General features: G+C 41.2%; 1 protein-coding gene across 3 annotated transcripts; it reads left to right on the top strand.

Annotated features, from left to right (window-relative positions):
• Positions 1-2,765: 2,765 nt before the first annotated feature.
• DDX3X (DEAD-box helicase 3 X-linked) lies at positions 2,766-18,972 on the top strand. 3 transcript variants are annotated; one of them, XM_019417304.2, is made up of 17 exons: positions 2,766-2,918; positions 6,009-6,066; positions 8,222-8,269; positions 10,039-10,171; positions 11,104-11,262; positions 11,345-11,444; positions 11,844-11,979; positions 13,230-13,315; positions 13,629-13,727; positions 13,837-13,997; positions 14,406-14,550; positions 14,629-14,773; positions 14,970-15,151; positions 15,238-15,355; positions 15,587-15,740; positions 16,033-16,190; positions 16,396-18,972. In XM_019417304.2, exons 1-17 carry the CDS (start codon positions 2,874-2,876, stop codon positions 16,473-16,475), a joined length of 2,007 nt encoding a protein of 668 aa, XP_019272849.1. In that variant the 5' UTR covers positions 2,766-2,873; the 3' UTR covers positions 16,476-18,972. The 3 variants fall into 3 exon arrangements, with proteins under 3 accessions (XP_019272849.1, XP_019272851.1, XP_019272850.1); XM_019417306.2 differs by having other exon boundaries at positions 2,767-2,918; positions 16,054-16,190; XM_019417305.2 differs by having other exon boundaries at positions 2,768-2,918; positions 16,051-16,190.
• The last annotated feature ends 3,340 nt before the right edge of the window (positions 18,973-22,312 follow it).

Raw genomic sequence — 22,312 nt, 5'->3', positions numbered from 1 at the left:
CTGGGTGGAGAAGATATGCAAATGACTGCTTAGTGCAAAAGTCCTTTGGAGTGCTATGAAAGTTGGCTCATTTAGCTACCTCAAGTGCGCACATCATTCTTTTTCAGAGTGAATGTGTTTGGAGACAAAGCTTTGTATGTTTCCCTGCTTCCTTTCCAATTTGATATTCCAGTGATAACATATCGATTAACAAAACACCCTGGTGGTTTGAACTGAGTATGCCTATGAGCAGGGGTTAATTGAAAATAGGAAACTGCTGTATATTTTAATTCTTTCTAAGTATTCCCATGGCAGTACCCTGTATGTTGGCTGTACTGAAAAGTAAAAGAAAGTCCAGGACCAGGGATATCAGTCCATCCCATTGTTGCTAGATGCAGTTTGAACTGTCAGAACCATTACCTTTTGAATCCGTTTACCCTGGTCTATATGAAAAGGAAGCTGAAGCCAAACCAAACAGAAACACCTAATTCTCCGTGAGAATTCACGAATTTCAGGGCCAAAAGGGGACTTAATGATCACTAAGCTTAATGGTTCTCAAGGGGGCATTGTGGAAATCTGCATTTTTGGTTGTCACCATGACTAGCATGGCTACTGGCAGTTAGAGTCAGGGACCAGGCATGCTAGTTGTTCTACAATGCTGGTCAGTCCCCTACTGCAAAGAATCGAAAGTGAAAAACTAGTTCATCATGATTTAAAGCCTGGAACACTATTTTACATATAAACAAAAATATTTTTGCTCAGTTTTCGATACACCCCGAATTCTCTAGTATTGTAAATACCGTAACAATGGAGAAAAGATTGTATTGTTTTGTTTCAAACAGAGTTCATCATTTTGGAAAAGCAGGGCACCAACCGCAACGTTGCTCCTGGTACTTGAGTTGCGAAAACACTTTCAGTTTGCATTTGTGACTATGCTGGGCAGGTGTCTATCACGTTAGTGTCCTTGTGCGGGAGCATTGTTTACCATCGTTTTGTTTCTGTTCTACAGTGAGATAACGTTTTTTGAAATTGTGTGTTGTTAGGTTTAGGTTATATTAGATAAGATTTGTTATTTCGGCACGGTTAAGGGGGGGCGGTAACAAACAGTAGACATAAAAAGGAACTGAGTCTTTTACAGGGTTATGTAGTCCAGCTAACTCCTTATATAGATGAGGAAACGGAGACCCAAAGCAGTTAAGCAACTGGCCTCAGGACACAAGTGTTAATATTATCTCCCGATCTCGTCAGAATTTCAGTTTCAACTTTAAAAATTGGAAAGGGAGAGAAGTTATGTGGTAATGTATGTGACGAGCCCGAGCTATTTGAATTCTGGCAGAAGACCCTTTGAGGGATGGTGAAAAAACCGCGTATTATTTGTCAGTCCGAGGGTTAGAAGAGAGGGGAACAGCGTTTAAAAGAACCACGTATACGCGGCTTCTCACTTAAAGCCAGGGATCTACTAGTCAAGACATTTTCTTCTATTTAAGGGCCTGTGGCACTCAAGCAAGACTAGGGGTGGCTTGCTTCGGAGGGGGCTAAAGAAGGGGTTCCTCCTACGGCAGAAACCCATTTCCTCCCATTCCTCATCCACCGCAGTGGCCTGAGGGTCATCCCCACCCCAAGCCGATAACGCCTTAGCATTTCCTCCCGCAGGCCTTGACTGACCCCAGCCACAGACAGTGCCCACTCCCTAGGAAAGCCGTTTGCAAGCCTCAGGGTCCCCTAGCTTTGGGGGAAGCAGCGCACTGGAGGCCACTGGCCCTGAGCCGCTGAACGCCCCGCGGGAGGAAACTAAGGGGTTAATGTAGCCGTTGTTCCCACGGACGGCCGGGGACTCGGGGTCCCGAGAGGGTACGCTAGCGACGGCTCAAGTTCAGCGCTTGATTGTCTCATTGTTTCCTCACCGCGGGTGGGGGGGGGGGGGTGGAGCGCGAGGAGCGCGCTCGCGTCGGGAGGGTGGATCAGAAGGGGCTATTGCGTTCCTAGGCGGCGCCCCTGCTGCCTAGGCAACCGCGCAGTTAAGTGTCCCGCCACCAGCACAGGTCCCCCAGATCCCGACCACAGCTCCGGTCACCATTCCGCCCTCCTTCCTCCTCCTCCTCCTCCCCCTTTTCCGCTTCTTCCCTCCTCCTTTGCCCCTCTTTCCCCTTAGGTCCTCTCTCCCCCCTCCTCCCCCCGCACTCCGTGCACTCAATTCAGGCCAAGGTTTGCTCCACAAAATGGCCACCGAGAGCGACACCTGCGGCCACGTGACCCGCCGTCCTCCCGGCTTCGGGCTTTTTTTCGCCTAACTCCCGATTTCAAGGAGGCCGCCCATGGAAGAACGAGGGCTGACTACTTCGGAGAAATCTCCCGACATCACCAAGTCCAAGGACTGAGAATGAGCGAGTGCGCAGTTGAAAGGAACAGCAAAAACTAGGGGCATAAGGAGATAAAAGGGAAAGAAACCTAGGTTAAATCTTAAGACCTCCTAGCAGGCGCAAAAGGGGACACGACGAGTTATCGCGAGATCTCAAGAACTCAAAGACTTAGTCTAGGGTATTAGCGGAGGACAGGAGAACTGAAGCTCAGGCGAACTAGGGCAGCATTCGGCGCTCCGAGCTCCAAGGTAGGACGAAGAGCCAGGGACGGGACTGCTGAGGAAATCACGCGAGGTTTGGACTGAACGAACGCGCAGTAGCTAGGCAGAAGTCACAGCAGCAGGAGAGGTTCGGGTGTGAGAGGGAGGGGCTACGTCTTACGTGCTGACGTAGGAGCCCTTCGAGTGGGTATATTAGATCGGTGGCCGCGCCGTGCGTTCCAGAGCCGCAGTTCTCCCGTGAGAGGGTCATCGCGGTGAACCAAACACACTCGCTTAGCAGCGGAAGACTCCGAGTTCTCGGTACTCTTCAGGGATGAGTCATGTGGCGGTGGAAAATGCGCTCGGGCTGGACCAGCAGGTGAGGTGCAAGGAGCCTACCGGGGTGGTTGCTGGACCTAACTTGGCTTATGGCGCAGCGCTAACTGGCACGCTTAGTTCCCATCTCCTGCATACTTCGGGCTGGCCAGTGTCAGTGATTTGGGGCTATGGAGGAACGGGGAGGTGGTAGGAATGCTGGTTATGGCTATCGCTCGGGCCGGGGCCCCGGCTTGGCCCGCGGTATTGTCCCCGGGCCGAGCACAATGGCGGCTTTTGTGTGTGCGTGCGCAGGCGGGCGGAGGGGGAGGGGGTGCGCGCGCTCTCGCGGAGACGCGCACGCGCGAACCTAGACTGGTTTGTGACCCATGGGTGGTGGGGGGGAGGTGAGTGGCGCGGCAGTGCGCGAATGGGGACCCTTTTGGCCTCGAGGGCTTTCGATTCTCTTTGCGTTCGCAGCGTGGATTCCTGTCCCAGAGACCCTGCGGCGTTCGTGTGTGTGTGTGTGCGTGCGCGTGTGTCCGCGCGCGGCAGCAGCGGTGTGTGTGCGCCCGTGTGAGCAGGAGGGACGCAGCCCTGGAATGTGGAAGGGGGCGGCGCGGGGGGTGGCCTTCTCTGGGGGTAATGGCGGCGGCCTTCTTTGTGTGGGGCTGGGTGGCTGGGCGGCGCTGCGGCCCACTAGCGGGAGAGAGCGGGTCCCGGGCCGGCGTGGGCTGGAAAGAAGGATGGAATGGACATCTTGTTTCTCCCGGGCTTCCTTCCGCAGGCCTTTTTGCTCGAGCCCGGTTTCCGCAGGGGCCATCGCACGCTGGGTGCCGCGGCCGCTGAGGCCGCGTTTCCGGAGTGGAAAGTTTTGTGACGCAGAAGATTCGGGGAGGAGTGGGGGGAAGGGGGGGGGGGGAGTGGGTCTCTGCGTGCGCGGTAGCGCTGGGCTCTAGATAGAGATTGGACGCGGCGGGGAGACATCCGGGAGGTTAGAGACCTGGAGTGGCCCCTTTTCCTTACTTGCTCCACATAGTGAGTGGCGCTTTAGCCGAGGGCCGCGCGTTGTTTTGGGTGGTACCACGGGTTGTATGACTGTTCCCGTGTTAGTGACGTTTGATCCAGGAATCGGCCGCAGGAAAAATACCCGGAATGTAGCTTGGGGGAAATAAACAGTTTTGTTGTTGACTTGTTGCTGCCTGTGGAGTGAGATTGTGAAATAGGTTAGAGCTCTGGGTCTGTCATCTTAACCGGAATCCCCTCTTCTAAGGGTTTGGGGGTAGATTAACGGAGGATGGGCTTCGGTGGCAGGAAGTCTGGATCCTTCTGCAGTAGAGGCACCATGCTACAGATAAGCTTTTCGGTGGGATGTTTGGAGACCTTTAAGTAAACTTTTGCTTACCCCAAACTCCAGAACAATCCTGAAACGAAGTTTAGTGACACAAATTGATGGATTTTTAACGTAGTCGTGTGTAATATATTTTTGCAGATTTAACGATCTGTTTTTTGTTCCTTGTCAATAAATGGAGCGTTTTTTTCTTCCATTAATGAATTGTATTAAATCCTTCAAATTGCTGATACGTCATATGTTGAATGAAGCACATAGAAAATCTGTTGTCAACAGCACAGGCTATCCCCATTTTTAACATTTTGTATATAGGTGGTGCCAATTTAAAAAGATTATAGGCAGGAATGAGTCTTATTTAAATTTGTGATATAATTCAAAAAGTATGTAGACTCGTTAGAATTAAGCAGCAAGCAAATTGAAAACAAAATTGCAACAATGTAATCCTAACAGTTTACAGTATCCTGCTTTATGGTTCATGTTGCCAAGTGTAAAATTAATAACAAAACTTACACTGTAACAAGTGCAAAAAGAGTTTTTGTTCCTCTTGTGCTTTAAAGTATCAGTCTCTTGAATAACAGAAAGCATGGCCATGTTTTTGCTAATGCAAATTTTGGAAGCGAGGTGCCTAAAAGTCTTGTACTTACTTTCTTTTTTTTATTAAGATTTAGCATCTCCTTCCAATTTTCAGTGACTCCATTGATGGTGCTTACAATTTGACAGTATCAATTTTGAGCTTTTAACAGAAGATTTATACTACTTTTGCAAACAGGTGGCATCAGTACTGTGTGATGTCTTTTGTGGCTTTCTTAAAAGTTTTTTGACAGGTGTAGTTTTTCCCCCGGATATTGCTTGCAAGTACTTCCTGGTCACTACAGAATGTGATGAACATAGCAGGGCTTTTTGTGGAATGTTGAGGCTTTGAGCTTCTAGTGTAAGGGGGTGAGTAGAAATCGAGATTAAAGACAGTGAAATGTGTCCTACTGTTTAAAAGCATTCAATGCCAGTTGTGCCATTTATGTCCAAAGTCTTCTGAGCTTAATCTCAATCTTAAAAATGGGAGAATAAATAGGTGGTACCTACTTCACAGAGGTTTTTTTTTTTTTTTTTTTAAGTTTGTTTGTTTATTTTGAGAGAGAGTGTGGGAGGGGCAGAGAGGGGGAGAAAGAATCCCAAGCCAACTCGGCACTGTCACAGTGCACAGTCCGATGCAGGGCTTGAACCTTGAGATCATGACCATCCAGGTGCCCCCACAGAGTTGTTCATCAGAGTGCTACCCTAATTAAAAATACTTGTGCAATACTTAGGGATAAAAAACTAAGAAATGGTCAATTAAAATTTTGTTCTGTTTTTCAGGTGTGCTCTATAGGTTCAAAGTAATTCCAAGTAGAAAGTTGGTGGTATTAGGAACATTTATCAAATATGATGGGAGTAAAAATAAATCGTTTTCCTATTTGACATTTTAAAATAATTTTAATTTCTTGGAGCTTTTACTTTAGAAAATGTTACAGGGAAAATTCACTTTGAATTGAATCACTTAAATTTTGACCCAGTTTCTACTGGATAACACCAGCATGTTAGTGTGCTGCTTTCCATAGTATAAGCAGTTTGTGCTATTTTCTGTTTGCTTAGAATTTTACAGTTTTCAAAACGCATTCTTCGTTAACACTCTTATTAAGAGTTTCACATCAGCTCCATGAAGCAGGCAGGGCAACTAGTGCTAGTCAATGCTACAGAGAAGGACTAGTTTTCTCTTCATAATATTTCAGCACACGGGCAGCTAACCATTTAACTCTCTTCTCCTAGTTTGCTGGCCTAGACCTGAACTCTTCAGATAATCAGAGTGGAGGAAGTACAGCAAGCAGTAAGTAAATCATTTTATGGATTACTTGAATATTAGAGCTTTAATAACTTAATGTTCCATTGGACTTATTTTTTTTTTTTTTTTTTTTTAAATTTTTTATTTATTTTTGGGACAGAGAGAGACAGAGCATGAACGGGGGAGGGGCAGAGAGAGAGGGAGACACAGAATCGGAAACAGGCTCCAGGCTCCGAGCCATCAGCCCAGAGCCCGACGCGGGGCTCGAACCCACAGACCGCGAGATCGTGACCTGGCTGAAGTCGGACGCTCAACCGACTGCGCCACCCAGGCGCCCCTTTTGGACTTATTTTAAAGCTTAAGAGTTTCCCTTCCAGTTTTTACTGTGTAGAGTTACTATGTAGTCAGTGTTAAGTAAAATTATGTAGTGTACTTAGTGATCACTCTTAAAGCATTGTGGCCTTTGGGTAATAATAAAAGGGACTCATTTTCTGAATAAAAATAATCATTAAAAAGAACTTGATACAACACACATTACCTTTGGAAGAATTTGATTATGTCCATTATGAATCTTGACCCCGCTTAGAGGTAGTGGGCATGTGTTTATCCCTATTAGAGTGAATCTCCCAGAATTAAATTCAATAAAAGAAACATTCTTTTTTTTTTTAAGTTTATTTTGAGAGAGAAAAGCACAAGTGGGGGAGGGGCAGAGAGAGAGCTAGAATCAATCCCTAGCAGGCTCCTCACTGTCAGCACAGAGCCGGATGTGGGGCTCAACTCCCGAGCCGGAGTTGGACGCTTAACTGACTGAGCCCCAATAAAGGGAACATTCTTGTTCATCAGCTATAGCTAACCCTTTCCTGTGAGGAACATGAGACTTACTGATAGAACAAAGCTATACCGGATCTTGAAGTGGTGGTTAGGATTTTAAATGCTGAATTGTATCATTGTCTGGGAAAGAAGTTAGATACAAAAGTTTTATTTCATTTTATTTTTTCAGAGAGTTGTTTTGTTTTGTTTGAAACTTGTTAGAGATTAGTATTAAGGTGTAGGGATTTATTATTTGGCAGTAGACCTGCTTTGGGTCCCTTCAGGATCGATCTCTTCCTATTAACTCCCACCAAAAAAAGAGGGAGGGGGCAAATGGGTACAGGCTGTAGGGTCTGAAAGCGTTTTTTCATTGTGTTACGTGGTAAAGGATGTGACCTCATTTTTAGGGAAGAAAGGCCTCTTTGGGCACAAAGTTGCTTGGTATTTTTTAGATTTGACTTTGTCATGCTAAAGATCTGTTACGAGTTGATCATCCTAATAGAGATCTTTAATATTTAGTTCAACCCAAAAGTGGAAGAGACAGTTAAATTGCAGATTTATTAGTAATAAAGCAGGTTGACTTTCTTTTACTTGGTGGATATACATTATTTGCTTTTGCTTCTCATCCATTATCTAGGCTGTATTTCTTGCCTGCAGACTTCTGTAAGCAACAGCAGTTGACTGTAGACTCTGGCAAGCCCCAAATTAAAACTCTCAATTCCTTGAAATCATTTCCCCATCGCAACTTACCAGGTTAGAAACAAAAAAGCCTCTTAGTGGCTAATTGCAGGATTTATTACATAGCAGTTTTAGGTTGTTACAGTTATACTTTCCTTGTAACTATTGCTGACAGTTCTCAAATAGTAGCAGGCCTTTAAAAAAATTGTGTTGTATTAACCACTAGTAGCAAGTTATATTTGTGGATTTCAATGATTAGGTTCCAAGTCAAATTTTTATTTACCAAACTTTTTTCCTCCTCCCCTCCCCTTTTAAAGTTCTTAAAAGGCAATAACCCATTTAAAATAAAAGTAGACTCATCCCCCTCCCCCATTTCCAAGTAAGTCAGACTGGTGGGCTAGATATTAAATTTTTTTTCTAGGACCTTTTTTTACATTTTTTAAAAAAGCTTTATTTCTTTATTTAGAGAAAGTGTGAGGAGGGGAGGGGCAGAGAGAGAGAGACAATCCCAAACAGGCTCTGCACCATGAGTGCAGAGCCCGACACAAGGCTTGTACCCATGAACCATGAGGTCATGACCTCAGCGGAAACCAAGAGTTGGATACATAACCAACTGAGCCACTCAGGTGCCCCCAGGACCGTTTTTTTAATAGTGCAAATTTTGGTAAAAAGCTTTAAGTTTTGGCATTTAATTTTATATTCTTTCTTTTAGAAGGACGCTATATTCCTCCTCACTTAAGGAACAGAGAAGCTACTAAAGGTAAGTCTTTTGAGCAACTTGGTAGACCTAATTCTTGTTGTTTAGAAGTCAGAGCCTAGGGAAAAATGAGGCACTTTGGGAAGTCTGTGAACATTGTGCTCTCCTGTGCCTCTGTCAGAATTGGTTCAAATTATTAGGACTTACTCTGAAAAAACTCCTCTAAAGTCACACAGTGGAAAATTCTCTATTTCCTATGTCAGATTCCTCTGGCCAAGGGCATGGTTTTGTACAGTTTACTAGTGTTGTACTTTGTAATCTGTAATCATTGATATCATGATTTCAGTTTGAAAAAGGTGAGTGGGTGTCCTACTGTGTAAACCAAACTGCACAGTAATAACCCAGTTATTTCTGTTTTGCAGAGCTGTCAAAAGAAAGATGTGTTATTGCAGATTAGGTAACAGATTATAGCATTGGGCATGCTCCCAGTAAGTTGGGAGTGATTCTCTGGTTTCATCTCCTTGCCCTTAAGTGCTTCATTTGAAAAGTTTTGTCTAAAATGTATCACAACGCCTGGTCTTTTCTGGTTGTGTTTGTAATGTGATAACTAGTGGATACCTCATTATGGGACAATTGTTTGGGTGCTGTATATTCTGTGAAATAGGTGATCTGAGATTTGGAGGAAAAGTGAAGGTTTGGAAAACTATTTAAAGGTCAAGAAGAAGGAAGATAAAGAAGGCAGAATTGGAAGGGTGCAGAAGTCCACAGGAGCATGTGATTTGCTATCATTCCTCCATGTGCATATGCAGTCTATATATATTAGCTTCACTGTCCCTGGCAATACATGTATATAAAATCTGTATTATAATTTCGTAACTATCATATCATTTTTCTTAGTTACCTGCAGAGTTTGTCTTTATTGTCATGGGTTCTCATTCTAGTGTTCTAGCTGAAACTGGCCCCCATGTATATTTAGTGCTTTTCCCTCTTCATTGCAGTGACAGATCAAAGGGAAGGGGCAGTATCACAGACCTTTCCGAACTGAAAGGGCTGTTAGAAATCTAATTCGACTCTATTGCTTGCTGAGGTGTTGATCACCTGGCTGGCGGCTAATGGTAGAGGCTTAAGGCTGAAGGAAAGTAACTTAACTTCTAAACGTTTAATCTGTTTAATTTATTCGTCTTTAAACCCTCTACCTCTTGGGCTAATTTACACCTTTCTCATTCCCTCTTACTAAATGTTTATAGTTTGTACCCTAGGAATCTGTCCACACTAACAGTGTAGGGATGAAGATTTTCCTCGTATTCCTGATTCTTGTCTGTATTTTCATGCGAATGGAGCATTGTACTACTTTTTACTATTGAAATTGGAAAATAATGTATTAAATCAGGTAATCTGACACCTTTAGGAATGTCTTAAATATCACCTCTGAGAAACACTGAAACAATAACTGTTTCCCAGTAAACTTGTTCATGCCTATAAAACGAATGGATTTAATTGTGGTGGTCATATAACTATACCATAATCATTGTTTATAGGCAAAGCTATTGACCTTTTTAGAGGTGGTATTCATTTAGAACATTTTTAGACTGTTAAGTTGCTTGGTTTAGTGCACAGTATTTTCCAGTGGAGAAAATCTAAAAAATTCTGTGTGCCATTGTAAACCAGCTCTAAATCTTGGTTCTCTTCTAGTACCATGATAGGAATATTTCCACTGTCCTTTTAGTTCACAGAGATAAGATAAAATTAGTGGAGGGCTTCAAATTCAGAAACCTAGGTATTGTAAATTTCTATTTAATACAATAAAATGGGTTTGCTTTTTTTTATTGAAGGATTCTACGATAAAGACAGTTCAGGGTGGAGTTCTAGTAAAGATAAGGATGCATACAGCAGTTTTGGATCTCGTAGCGATTCACGAGGGAAGTCTAGTTTCTTTAGTGATCGTGGAAGTGGATCAAGGGGAAGGTATGTGATTTTTATTGATCTTTTCACCTTGTGTATATGAAATTTAGGAATTGGTCTTTATTTTGGTAAATGCTTGTTCTTGTACTCTTACTATGAAGCATGATGCTTTTTTTCCCCCCTTAACAGACCCCCTATTTGGATGTGTTAATAAGCATTATATCTGTGTAATCGTGTTTTCTTAGCTGTAAGAGGTCTTAGAACTAAGTTGAATTTGTTCCATAGAAATTAGAGGTGAATAAGAACATGCCCCTGGACATAATGAAATCAGTTATTTTTGTAATTAATCTAGCTTTATTTATATTTAAAGCAGTAAGTTTATTTAGTGAATGGCCTAATTTGGTTGAGATTTTTGTGGGTATTCTTTATGACAATTTTAAACACCTTATATCTTTGATTACACAAGTGGTGAACTGACCTCATGCACCTAATAGCTGTGGTTAGTCCTGTGTGTCCTGATTTTTCGCAAACAGGCCTAAAACTAAAAACATCTTAATTCAGGTAAGGATTATTTTCTACCTTTTATCCACAGTCTGTCACACAGGTGAATTGATTGTCCTTTTAAATGACATCCTAGTTGTGACTGGGACAATTGATATTTGGAGTGCTATTTTTCCTACCACTAAAATGTATTTGGATGAGAACTTTAAATGAAAGTACAAGTTATGTGCTGATACCAAATATTTAAGACTTGGTTCTTAATTTCAGCGTGTATGAGGCCTGTGTAGGCTGTATAATTTTATAGAAATCAAGGATACTTCCTTTAGAAAGTAAAGCTATGTAAATGGTACATTTGATGTGATTAGAGGACCTTATTTGTCAAATAAAAGTGAGCCGTGATGAGTCATTCAGCTTCTCTCCAGGTACGGTTCTAGAGTAGTGACAGTAATCTGATAATGGTTAAATGATTCTGATTAGTTTCTTATGCTGTTCAGGTTTGATGATCGTGGACGGAGTGACTATGACGGCATTGGCAGCCGTGGTGACAGAAGTGGCTTTGGCAAATTTGAACGTGGTGGAAATAGTCGCTGGTGTGACAAATCAGATGAAGATGATTGGTCAAAACCACTCCCACCAAGTGAACGCTTGGAACAGTAAGTTTTTGAAACGTATGTTAATTGTAATAAAGCCTCATTAGCTAATATAACAAATAAACTTAACCAATCTTGATTTCAGGGAACTCTTTTCTGGAGGAAACACTGGGATTAACTTTGAGAAATATGATGACATTCCAGTTGAGGCAACAGGCAACAACTGTCCTCCACACATTGAAAGTGTAAGTATTTTTGCTTGACTTTTTAAGAAGTGTAAATCTTCTCACAGCACATCAAAATAAGGTGGGCTTTCAAAAAGCAAATATAGATCATACCTACTTGAATAATTCTTTAGTTACATTAAAAACCTGCCTGATTGATTTGTGGAATGTTAAGTGTCACCATTACTAATAATTAGAAATAGAAAATGCGTCAAATGTAGGAGGACCCCAGACTTCTTCAGTGTAGATTAAGCCTGGAGGACTGGTTTTCTTCAAAATATAATGTAGTTTTATTTAAAGCAGCTATAAAGTACAAATCAGGTGTTAGGGTTTTTCCTCCCTGTTATTGTATTAGTGTAAAACAAAAATGGCTCCAGGATAGCATTTCTAGCAATTTAACCCCATTGAATTTCTTGACAGTTCAGTGATGTTGAGATGGGAGAAATTATTATGGGAAACATTGAGCTTACTCGTTATACTCGCCCAACTCCAGTACAAAAGCATGCTATTCCTATTATCAAAGAGAAAAGAGACTTGATGGCTTGTGCCCAAACAGGTAAGTCTACTTAATAAAAGTAAAAAGTTATAAAGAATAACTTAATTGGGATTACCCTTGTACAACTAGTACCAAAAAAACCACATGGGATATCTAAGTTTCATGGGGAAGTTTGAGTCCTAGACATAGCCTAACTGGTATATTTTGATACAGGTATGGAGTAGTTGGCTGGTATTTCTTGTCTTACAGACCTTTGGATTTTGTTATCTTTAGTGTTCCCATTAGGGCATCTTGGGGAGGCCTATAGAAAGCCCTCAGCCTGTTAACTGTTGCAACAGGGTTAGATTATTGTCATTGCAATGGTGGGAAATTAGCACTATAACATTTTTTTTTTTTAAGTTTATTTATTAATTTAGAGAAGGAGAGGACACGAACAGGGGAGGGTTGGAGAGAGAGGGAGAGAGAGAATCCTAAGCAGGCTCCTCACTGTCAGTGCAGAGCTCGATGTGGGGCTCGAACTCCCAAATCGTGAGATCAGTAAGAATTGTAAGATCAGAATAGTCTGTGATCCATAGGAATGTGGCCAAGGGAAAGAAAGGTACCTTCATGGTAAAGAAGCACTTCCCACCTTTTGGGAATGGGGATGGTTTATAGCCTCTAAATTGAGCACAAGTTTTGCTGTGTCTGTAAGTTTGACCAATTTGAAGGAGGGTGGCAACTGCCCCCCCCCATTAAAAATAAATATAATTATCTGATATCTTTGCTTCCTTATGGAAGAGTGAAAATTTCATCCTTTGTACACCAGAATATATACAGTATGTCTGTATATATGTGTTACAAATTGAAATTGACATCATTTTTGAGGGAAAATTTCTGTTCTTTTTACAAACGCAAATAAGTGAACACTACATTGTTATTGATCAGAGTTTGGTATACTTTCTCTGTAAGGAAGCAAAATAAACATTTTTGGTTTTTATGGGCCACGTAGTCTCTGTTGCCAATCTACTCGTTTCTGCTGTCATAGTGTGAAAGCACCTGTAGATCCCGTGTAAATTATTGGGCGTGGTTGTATTCCAATAAAGCTTTATTTACAAAGATACATAGGACCTTAGTTTGCTGACTTCTGTTACAGATGGGTCAAAGAAGTCATTTCTTGGTATTTTTAACTTAGCTGTTAGTTTTTAGAAAATTTATTGGGGTATAAAGTAAAACCACTAATTAGTAATAGGGCAGTTAAAAAACCGTCCTCTACCAATATTTATTCAAAAATAATAAGCAGTCCTTCTCTGAATATGCTTTCTCTTAAACAGGGTCTGGAAAAACTGCAGCATTTCTTTTGCCCATCTTGAGTCAGATTTATTCAGATGGTCCAGGCGAAGCTTTGAGGGCCATGAAGGTAAATATTTGTTATGTGGGACATTTATACTTTTAAGTAAGTTTTATGGCCAACTTGGGGCTTAACCTCACTACCCTGAAATCAAGAGCTGTACACTGTACTGACTGAACCTGCCAGGCTCCCCGAAATGTACCATTATTGTAGAACTTTGTAGATAGCTGTTGAGAACTTTCTAAATGGCACATCTACTTATTCCAAATTATTTAATGAAAAACAGTTTTCAAGTGTAATCTGTAAACTACAGAAGGGAATTATGTCGTAATGGACCTTTAAAAGAGGATGTTAAGAGTTGAACTTTTAAATTATTTTTTAGGAAAATGGAAGGTATGGGCGTCGCAAACAGTACCCAATCTCCTTGGTATTAGCACCAACCAGAGAATTGGCAGTACAGATCTATGAGGAAGCTAGAAAAGTAAGTACACATTTCAGGGATTTTTAGCTTTCTCGTTGATTCTATTGAACTGTTTTAGGACTATGAAAAAGTGTTGGCCTTGAAATTGTAAAAATTTCTTTGCTTGTAGTTTTCATACCGATCTAGAGTTCGACCTTGCGTGGTTTATGGTGGTGCTGATATTGGTCAGCAGATTCGAGACTTAGAGCGTGGATGCCACTTGTTAGTAGCTACTCCAGGACGTCTAGTAGATATGATGGAAAGAGGAAAGATTGGATTGGACTTCTGCAAGTATGTTCATTTTTAAATGCATAAAATGTAATATTTTTTAAATTACTGGCCATTCATTTTGTAGTACTTACCAGCATTGTTTAAATTTTAAGATCCAGAAGTGATTCATTTTAGCCCTCTTTTATGAGCTGCTGATTGTAGTTTTAATGTTGATAAATTGGTGACCTTTTAGTAGAGGCTGAGAATGATTGGACTGGGACGGAGTCAGAAGTAGTAAGAGCTAGTTTTGCTGTGTGCTTGTGAATGATTTGTTTCGTGGCACAAGTCCTGTGCTTTGTCTCGTGTACGTGTGTTAAATCTGCAGTGTGAGGAATTTAACCATCAGTGAATATATGATTGTATATAGAAAACAGCTGTACTAAAACTATCTTTTCTTCTCAAATTCTAAACTGAATATTTTTATGACAGATACTTGGTGTTAGATGAAGCTGATCGGATGTTGGATATGGGGTTTGAACCTCAGATACGTAGAATAGTTGAACAAGATACCATGCCTCCAAAGGGAGTTCGTCACACTATGATGTTTAGTGCTACTTTCCCTAAGGAAATACAGGTACTGTGTGATGCTGCAAGTTTTATTTACTGAGGAATTTGTTGGTCTCAGTAGATGATGATAATTTTTTCTTTTCAGATGCTTGCTCGTGATTTCTTGGATGAGTATATCTTTTTGGCTGTAGGAAGAGTTGGCTCTACCTCTGAGAACATCACACAGAAAGTTGTTTGGGTGGAAGAGTCTGACAAACGGTCCTTTTTGCTTGATCTTCTGAATGCAACAGGTAAAATTACGAATAATTTTAGTGTCACTCTGGCTCAGGTAATGGGAATCCATTTGGATCACCTTTATTGCTTTTCCTCCCCATTTAAAACATCCCATTAAAAGTCTATTTATTTGTCTCTGTTTAGATGTTGACTAAATGTTAAGAGAACTAAGTCCCTATTAAAGACAAATATCTGGTAATTTTTCACAATTAGGCAAGGATTCGCTGACATTAGTGTTTGTGGAGACCAAAAAGGGTGCAGATTCTCTGGAGGATTTCTTGTACCATGAAGGGTATGCTTGTACCAGCATCCACGGAGACCGATCTCAGAGAGACCGAGAAGAGGCTCTTCACCAGTTCCGCTCAGGAAAAAGCCCAATTCTAGTGGCTACAGCCGTATGTATAATACAAGTGTATTTTCAAGTTGCCGCTGTTCAACTTTGGCTTCAAGTGTGCCATGTGTAACAAAAGTTATTTTCTAGGTAGCAGCAAGAGGACTGGACATTTCAAATGTGAAACATGTTATCAATTTTGACTTGCCAAGTGATATTGAGGAGTACGTACATCGCATTGGCCGTACAGGACGTGTAGGAAACCTTGGTAAGTGTTCAGATTGATGGTCTGGTGGTTTTTTCAGTGGGATGTAGCAAAGAACTTTTCAGGATCTTAATTTGAGAACTCTGTTACTAAGGAATGCTGTTAAAATCTATCTTAGCAATAGAAGTGACTTGTGGTCTTTTCAGTGTTCTACTTACTATTTTATGTAGGAAAGTAAGAATACTGTGCTCTTATGGAAGACTTTAATTTATGTACTTTTTGGGACTGGTTTAGGCCTCGCCACCTCATTCTTTAATGAGAGGAACATAAATATTACCAAGGATTTGTTGGATCTTCTTGTTGAAGCTAAACAAGAAGTGCCGTCTTGGTTAGAAAACATGGCTTACGAACACCACTACAAGGGTAGCAGTCGTGGACGGTCTAAGAGGTGAGGCATACGGGTGGCATATAAAGAATGGGGTGGGTGCTGTGTCCAAAGTTAACTTTTCAAGTACTTAGTGGAACAGGCTTTATTTTCTTCGGTTGCCTGGATCATTTGGAGAAGGGGTTGTCACAAAGTTAACGCCAGCCGTTTACGGGCTACAGTCTTTAAGATCGCATTAGGGAAAACAGGGCTGGATGGGGAATCATTTGAATCGAAAAATCAGAAATTGACCATCGGGAGGTTTTAACAAGAACTGGCTTGTCTGGTGGGATCTCCTCTTCCTTCGAACCACCAGCACATTCTGTCGTTGCAGTAGTAGATTCAGCGGAGGCTTCGGTGCCCGAGACTATCGACAAAGCAGCGGGGCCAGCAGTTCCAGCTTCAGCAGCAGCCGCGCCAGCAGCAGCCGCAGCGGAGGAGGCGGCCACGGCAGCAGCAGAGGGTTTGGTGGAGGTGATGTTCATTTTTCACCTCCTGTCTTTGGGGAGAGCTTCTTCTTGTAGTCCTCTTTTTTCAAAGCATAGTTAAAAACACTGGAGAAGTTTGGCCCCATGGATTGCTTTTCATAATTTGATGTCAAAGTACTTAAGGAGGGGAATGGTTGTATTTAACAGTGGATGACTTAATTAATTTCTCTCTTTTTCACATCTCTCATTAGGTGGCTACGGAGGCTTTTACAACAGTGATGGATACGGAGGAAATTATAACTCCCAGGGGGTTGACTGGTGGGGTAACTGAACCTGCTTTACAGCAGGTCACCCTGCCAAACAAGCTAATATGGAAACCACATGTAACTTAGCCAGACTATACCTTGTGTAGCTTCAAGAACTCGCAGTACATTACCAGCTGTGATTCTCCACTGAAATTTTTTTTTTAAGGGAGCTCAAGGTCACATGAAAAGATGAAAGGAACAATCAGCAGCCCTGTTCAGAAGGTGGTTCGAAGACTTCATTGCTGTAGTTTGGATTAACTCCCCTCCCGCCAACCCCCATCCCAAACTGCATTTATAATTTTGTGACTGAGGATCATTTGTTTGTTAATGTACTGTGCCTTTAACTTTAGACAACTTTTTATTTTGATGTCCTGTTGGCTCAGTAATGCTCAAGATATCAATTGTTTTGACAAAATAAATTTACTGAACTTGGGCTAAAATCAAACCTTGGCACACAGGTGTGATACAACTTAACAGGAATCATCGATTCATCCATAAATATTATAAGGAAAAAACTTATGCGGTAGCCTGCATTAGGGCTTTCTGATACTTGCAGATTGGGGGAAAATAAACAACAAACGTCTTGAAGCATATTAACGGAATTAGTTTCTAATGTGGCAAACTGTATTAAGTTAAAGTTCTGATTTGCTCACTCTATCCTGGATAGGTATTTAGAACCTGATAGTCTTTAAACAAGCCATTCCAGTCATGATGAGGTGATGTATGAATACATGCATACATTCAAAGCACTGTTTTCAAAGTTAATGCAAGTAAATACAGCAATTCCTCTTTCAATGTTTAGGCAGATCATTAATTATGAGCTAGCCAAATGTGGGCATATTATTACAGGGAAAGTTTAAAGGTCTGATAACTTGAAATAGGTTTTTAGGAGAATTCATCTACTTAGACTTTTTAAATGCCTGCCATAAATGAAATTGAAATGGTAGAATGGCTGACCACAGCAATGACCAGCCCTCATTGGGGCCCTGGGTGATTTTTGGTCTAATAACGCATGCTAGTGTTGATGTTTTTTGGTCAAGAGGGTATGAACAGGAAGAATTAATGCAGCAGGCTTTATTTTAAATGCCGATTCACATTACTCTGTTCAAGCTGCGTTGAGATGTTAAACTGGCTTACTATAGACTTTGTAAAAATGGCTCCAGAAGAGTAACAAACTGAAATCTTTGAGATCACACAGGTTGGAAATATGTACATAACTGCACAAGGTGTCAATTCTGCTCTACAGTGCAGTTGTAGTCAGTTTTAGTTGCATAGGTTTCCATTGTATTTATAGTCTGTTTATGCTAAATCTGGCCAAAGATGAGCATTGTCCACCACTAAAATGCCTCTGCCACTCTGAATTCTGTGCTAATTTTGTGGCCAGAATGCGGTGATCAAAACGCTCAATCTTTTTACAGTGGCATAGGAAGACGGCAAAAATTTCCTAAAGTGCAATAGATTTTCAAGTGTATTGTGCCTTGTTCTAAAACTTTTATTAAGTAGGTGCACTTGACAGTATTGAGGTCATTTGTTATGGTGCTATTTCAATTAGTCTAGGTTTAGGCCCTTGTACATTTTGCCCATAACTTTTTACAAAGTACTTCTTTTATTGCACATTCAGAGAATTTTATATATATGTCTTGTGTGCGTGTCCTTAAACTTCCAATCTTATTTTGTCTCTTGGAGATTGTTGAACGCAGCTTGTCTAGGAAGGGGATGGGACTAGATTCTAAAATTTATTTGGGACCACGGGAATAATAGTTGGGAAGAAAACTATTTGCACACGACAGATTTCTAGATACTTTTTGCTGCTAGTTTTATGTAATATTTATTGAACATTTTGACAAATATTTATTTTTGTAAGCCTAAAAGTGATTCTTTGAAAGTTTAAAGAAACTTGACCAAAAGACAGTACAAAAACACTGGCACTTGAATGTTGAATGTCACCGTATGCGTGAAATTATATATTTCGGGGTAGTGTGAGCTTTTAATGTTAAGTCATATTAAACTCTTAAGTCAAATTAAGCAGACCCGGCATTGGCAGTGTAGCCATAACTTTCTGATGTTAGTAAAAACAAAATTGGCGACTTGAAATTAAATCATGCCAAGGTTTTGATACACTTGTCTTAAGATATTAATGAAACACTTCAAAACACTGATAAGAAGTGTCCAGATTCTCAGATGTTTGTTGCGTGAGTTTTGTTTAGTTGTGTGTATTTTTTTTTTTTTTCAGTGAATGTCTGGCACATTGCTATCCTCAAACATGTGGTTATCTTTGTTGTATTGGCATATTCAGTGACTTGTACATTCAGCGATAGCATTTGAGCAAGTTTTATCAGCAAGCAATGTTTTCAGTTAATAAGGTTTCAAAAATCACATAAGAATGGATTTAAACTTGCTGAATGTAAAGATTGAACCTCAAGTCACTGTAGCTTTAGTAATTGCTTATTGTATTAGTTTAGATGCTAGCACTGCATGTGCTGTGCATATTCTGATTTTATTAAAATAAAAAGTTGAACTGCACAGTCTCCTTTGTTGTTGTCAATTGTGGTTTATTATTATAGGTGAAAATAAAGTTGTGCTCTTGCCTGAAGAATTGTAAGGTGTAATTTTTTTGGTTTTGCTGTCGAGTGCTAATTTTGAGATGCCTCTTGGGAGACAGAATGACTGATGCCATAAGGATTTGTAATAAAAGGTGAAGGTGAAAAAAAAGATTGCTCTAATGGAAATCTAGGACGTCCTTCCGTGGACGTATTGCATTGTATTGCAAATCTGTACTTCAACTCAATATGGGTGGGAATCTTTCGTTCTTGGAAGCACTTGATTTGAAGGACATTTAGACGGTGGAAGAATGTTGGGTAAAAGTCAAATGGACTAGTAATCTAAGTGATGGTGAATGCTAAGGGATCCAAAATATTTGGTGGTGGGGGGTGGGGTGGGGTGTCTGGCTGGCTCAGTTGGTAGAGCATGCGACTCAGGCTCAGGGTTGGGAGTTCAGGCCTCATGTAGGGAGTGGAGCCTACTTTTTAAAAGTATTTGGGGTTATGATGATAGAGATGTCTGGCATGGCTACCCCCTTACCCCCTTCAGTTTCTTTGCTGGCATCCATTACTGCTGCGGGCAGCTGCTACCAATTAACAGACGGTATGTGAACCAGAACTGAATAGACACTTTGTAAGCAATTAGGTTGAACCATATGAAAGGACTCCTGTTTTTGGGGTCAAACATGGTCAAATGTTGGTAGGTGGCTATGATTAAACCTAAGGAAAGTACTTGATACAGCTTTTTTGAGTTCTTTGCGGTATGATGAACAATTTTTTTTCTTTTTTCTTTTTGCTATTGTAAAGAAATACTTGATTCTGGATCGGTATCATTGTTCAGAGTCATCTCAAAGTAGCAAGCCTAAATTTATAGGGCAGAATTTTGAAGCCTAATATGCCATATTAGTTTTGGAGAATGGAAAGAGGGAAGGGAAGTAGGAGTTTAGACAAAAGTGTGGAAAGAGGGGCACCTGGGTGGCTGTCGGTTGACTGTCTTAGGCTCAGATCATGATCTCTCATTTCATGAGTTCAAGCCCCACATCAGGCTTGCTGCTCTAAGTGCGGGGCCCGCTTCAGATCCTCTTTTTCTGCCGCTCCCCCACTTGCACTCTCAAAAGTGTGGAAAGAGGTTATGTTAGGACAGCTAGATGGAAAAGTTAATGGAGTGAAATTGGATTCTAAGGGTGGTTCAAAGTCACTGATAAAAGAGGGGTGCGGGCACCTGTGTGGCTCAGTTAAGCGTCCAGCTTCGGCTCAGGTTGTGATCTCATGGTTTGTGAGTTCCAGCCCTGCGTCGGGCTCTGTGCTGACAGCTCAGAGCCTGGGGCCTGCTTCAGATTCTGTGTCTCCCTATCTGCCTTCTCCCACTCGCACTCTGTCTCTTTCAAAAATAAACACACACAAAAAAAAGTGAACACAAGCTATCTGGGGGAACTAATTCTTAATTGAGATTATTTCTGGTCTAGCAGTATTAAGATTATAGTAGTCAGGTTTATTTGCATACTATGTTAATTTTTGTAGTTTTTTTTTTTAATTTTTGTAGTTTAAGCGATTTGTTTAAATATATACTTAAATGCTATTGTCACTGTCTGCCTCCCCCAGTCATTAATGTTTGGTTTCGGTAATGGTTTGCTCTAACCATCTCTTGGCTGAATTTCAACACCACATAATTTTTTTCAAAAATGACTTCTAGGAACCATGTTTGAAAATTGTTCAGTGTCTGCTTGAACCTATATAATTGTTTTTTTTTTCTATGACGGGTGGCTTGTTTCCCTTGCCCCTATGCTCCTAAGTGACCTAGTTAGACCGATCACAGACTTTCTCTTTGAAGTAACTAAGATATCTGGGTGTTGACACTGGTCTTACCTGCCTTCCCACTGAAAAGCAGAAATTCCATTCACTGCATTTTAGGAATATCTCAGGCTTTTTTCTCTTCTCACTGAACACGATTCCGGATATGTTGAAACCTGCTTTGCTTCGTATCTTGCCCTCATTTCAGTTGATCTATTTTTCAACATGTTTAGTCTGTTTCTAATGTGGTTTCCTGTATAGTGACTGTTCTCCATTTCTTTCCTCATTTTCGTTGTTGATTCCCACCTCCCCCTTGGGAAAAACTTGGCCGAGTTTTCTTCAGGATAATTTTGAAATAGGATTATTTTGACACCGGACACTATGTTTAATCATAGTGTGGAAGAGTAGATCATGACCTGGAAACATGTTTATTATGGGAGAAAACACCATAAAACAGATAAGCACATTAAGAGGAGGAGATGTCTCAAAACAGGTGTTGAACATAGAATTACCACATGACTCAGCAATTTCACTCCTAGGAGAATTCTACCCAGGAAAAACGAAAACAAGCCGACAACTTACTATTTGCATGCGAATGTTCATAGCATTCACAATAACCCAAGAGTAGAAACCACCCAAATGCCAATCAGCTGGTGGAGGGACAAACAAAATGTGTATACATGGAATGGAATGCTGTTTGGCAATAAAAAGAAGGAAGTACTGACGCTATCTCTATCCTCTGGGGACATGACCATATCCCTAATTTCCTTTCCCCTCTTCAAAGGATCATTAGGTGGGCCTGTTAGTGCTGTGATACATGTCTGTATTCTGACTTAAGGTTTTCTGTGGATGTGTGTCCAGTTTCAGTCCTGGTTTTATTGTGTTAGCAGGTATAGTCATGGTTTATAATTTGAGGGTTCCTGTTTTCCTTGTTGCACCAAAGATGACATTTTGCCTTTTTTTTTTTTTAATAGGCTCCATTCCCAACATGAGACTTGAACTCATGACCCTGAGATCAAGAATTGTGTGCTCTATTGACTGGGCTGGCCAGGCACCCCGACATTTAACTTTTTTTTTTAATGTTTATTTATTCTTGAGACAGACAGAGCATGAACAGGGGAGGGGCAGAGAGAGAGGGAGACACAGAATCTGAAACAGGCTCCAGGCTCTGAGCTGCCAGCACAGAGCCCGATGCGGGGCTCGAGCCCACGAACCATGAGATCATGACCTGAGCCAAAGTCGGACCCAGGCGCTCCCTTTTTCACTCTTAATTCTACTCCATACTCACTTAAATTTTCAACAGACCATCTCATTTACCTGACATCAGTGGATTAGTTGAATGCAGAATGGTCTCTGAACCTCCATTCCGGACCCAGTCACCTGATAGGATCTAGTGGGTTATCTGGTAGACATTTGGAGTGCCAAGGTTGATTTAGGGCTCATTGAAAAACCGATTGGCGTCTGCTGAGTGTTGGGGAATGTAGCTATGAATTCAAACGTACTCCTTGCCCTCTTGGAACCTAGTTTTTCTT

This window comes from Panthera pardus, unplaced genomic scaffold, assembly GCF_024362965.1.
Source record: "Panthera pardus isolate Hobbes unplaced genomic scaffold, ASM2436296v1 HiC_scaffold_27, whole genome shotgun sequence".
NCBI lineage: Eukaryota > Metazoa > Chordata > Mammalia > Carnivora > Felidae > Panthera > Panthera pardus.
This window is presented reverse-complemented; position numbering and strand designations above follow the sequence as displayed.

What these genes read in the sequence shown, in the direction of transcription:
- DDX3X (XM_019417304.2), top strand. Translation starts at nt 2,874, where the DNA reads ATGAGTCATGTGGCGGTGGAAAATGCGCTCGGGCTGGACCAGCAG. An exon ending in CGCTCGGGCTGGACCAGCAG is followed by an intron (nt 2,919 to 6,008) that starts GTGAGGTGCAAG and finishes CTCTTCTCCTAG; the next exon opens with TTTGCTGGCCTAGACCTGAA. An exon ending in TCTATGAGGAAGCTAGAAAA is followed by an intron (nt 13,728 to 13,836) that starts GTAAGTACACAT and finishes CTTTGCTTGTAG; the next exon opens with TTTTCATACCGATCTAGAGT.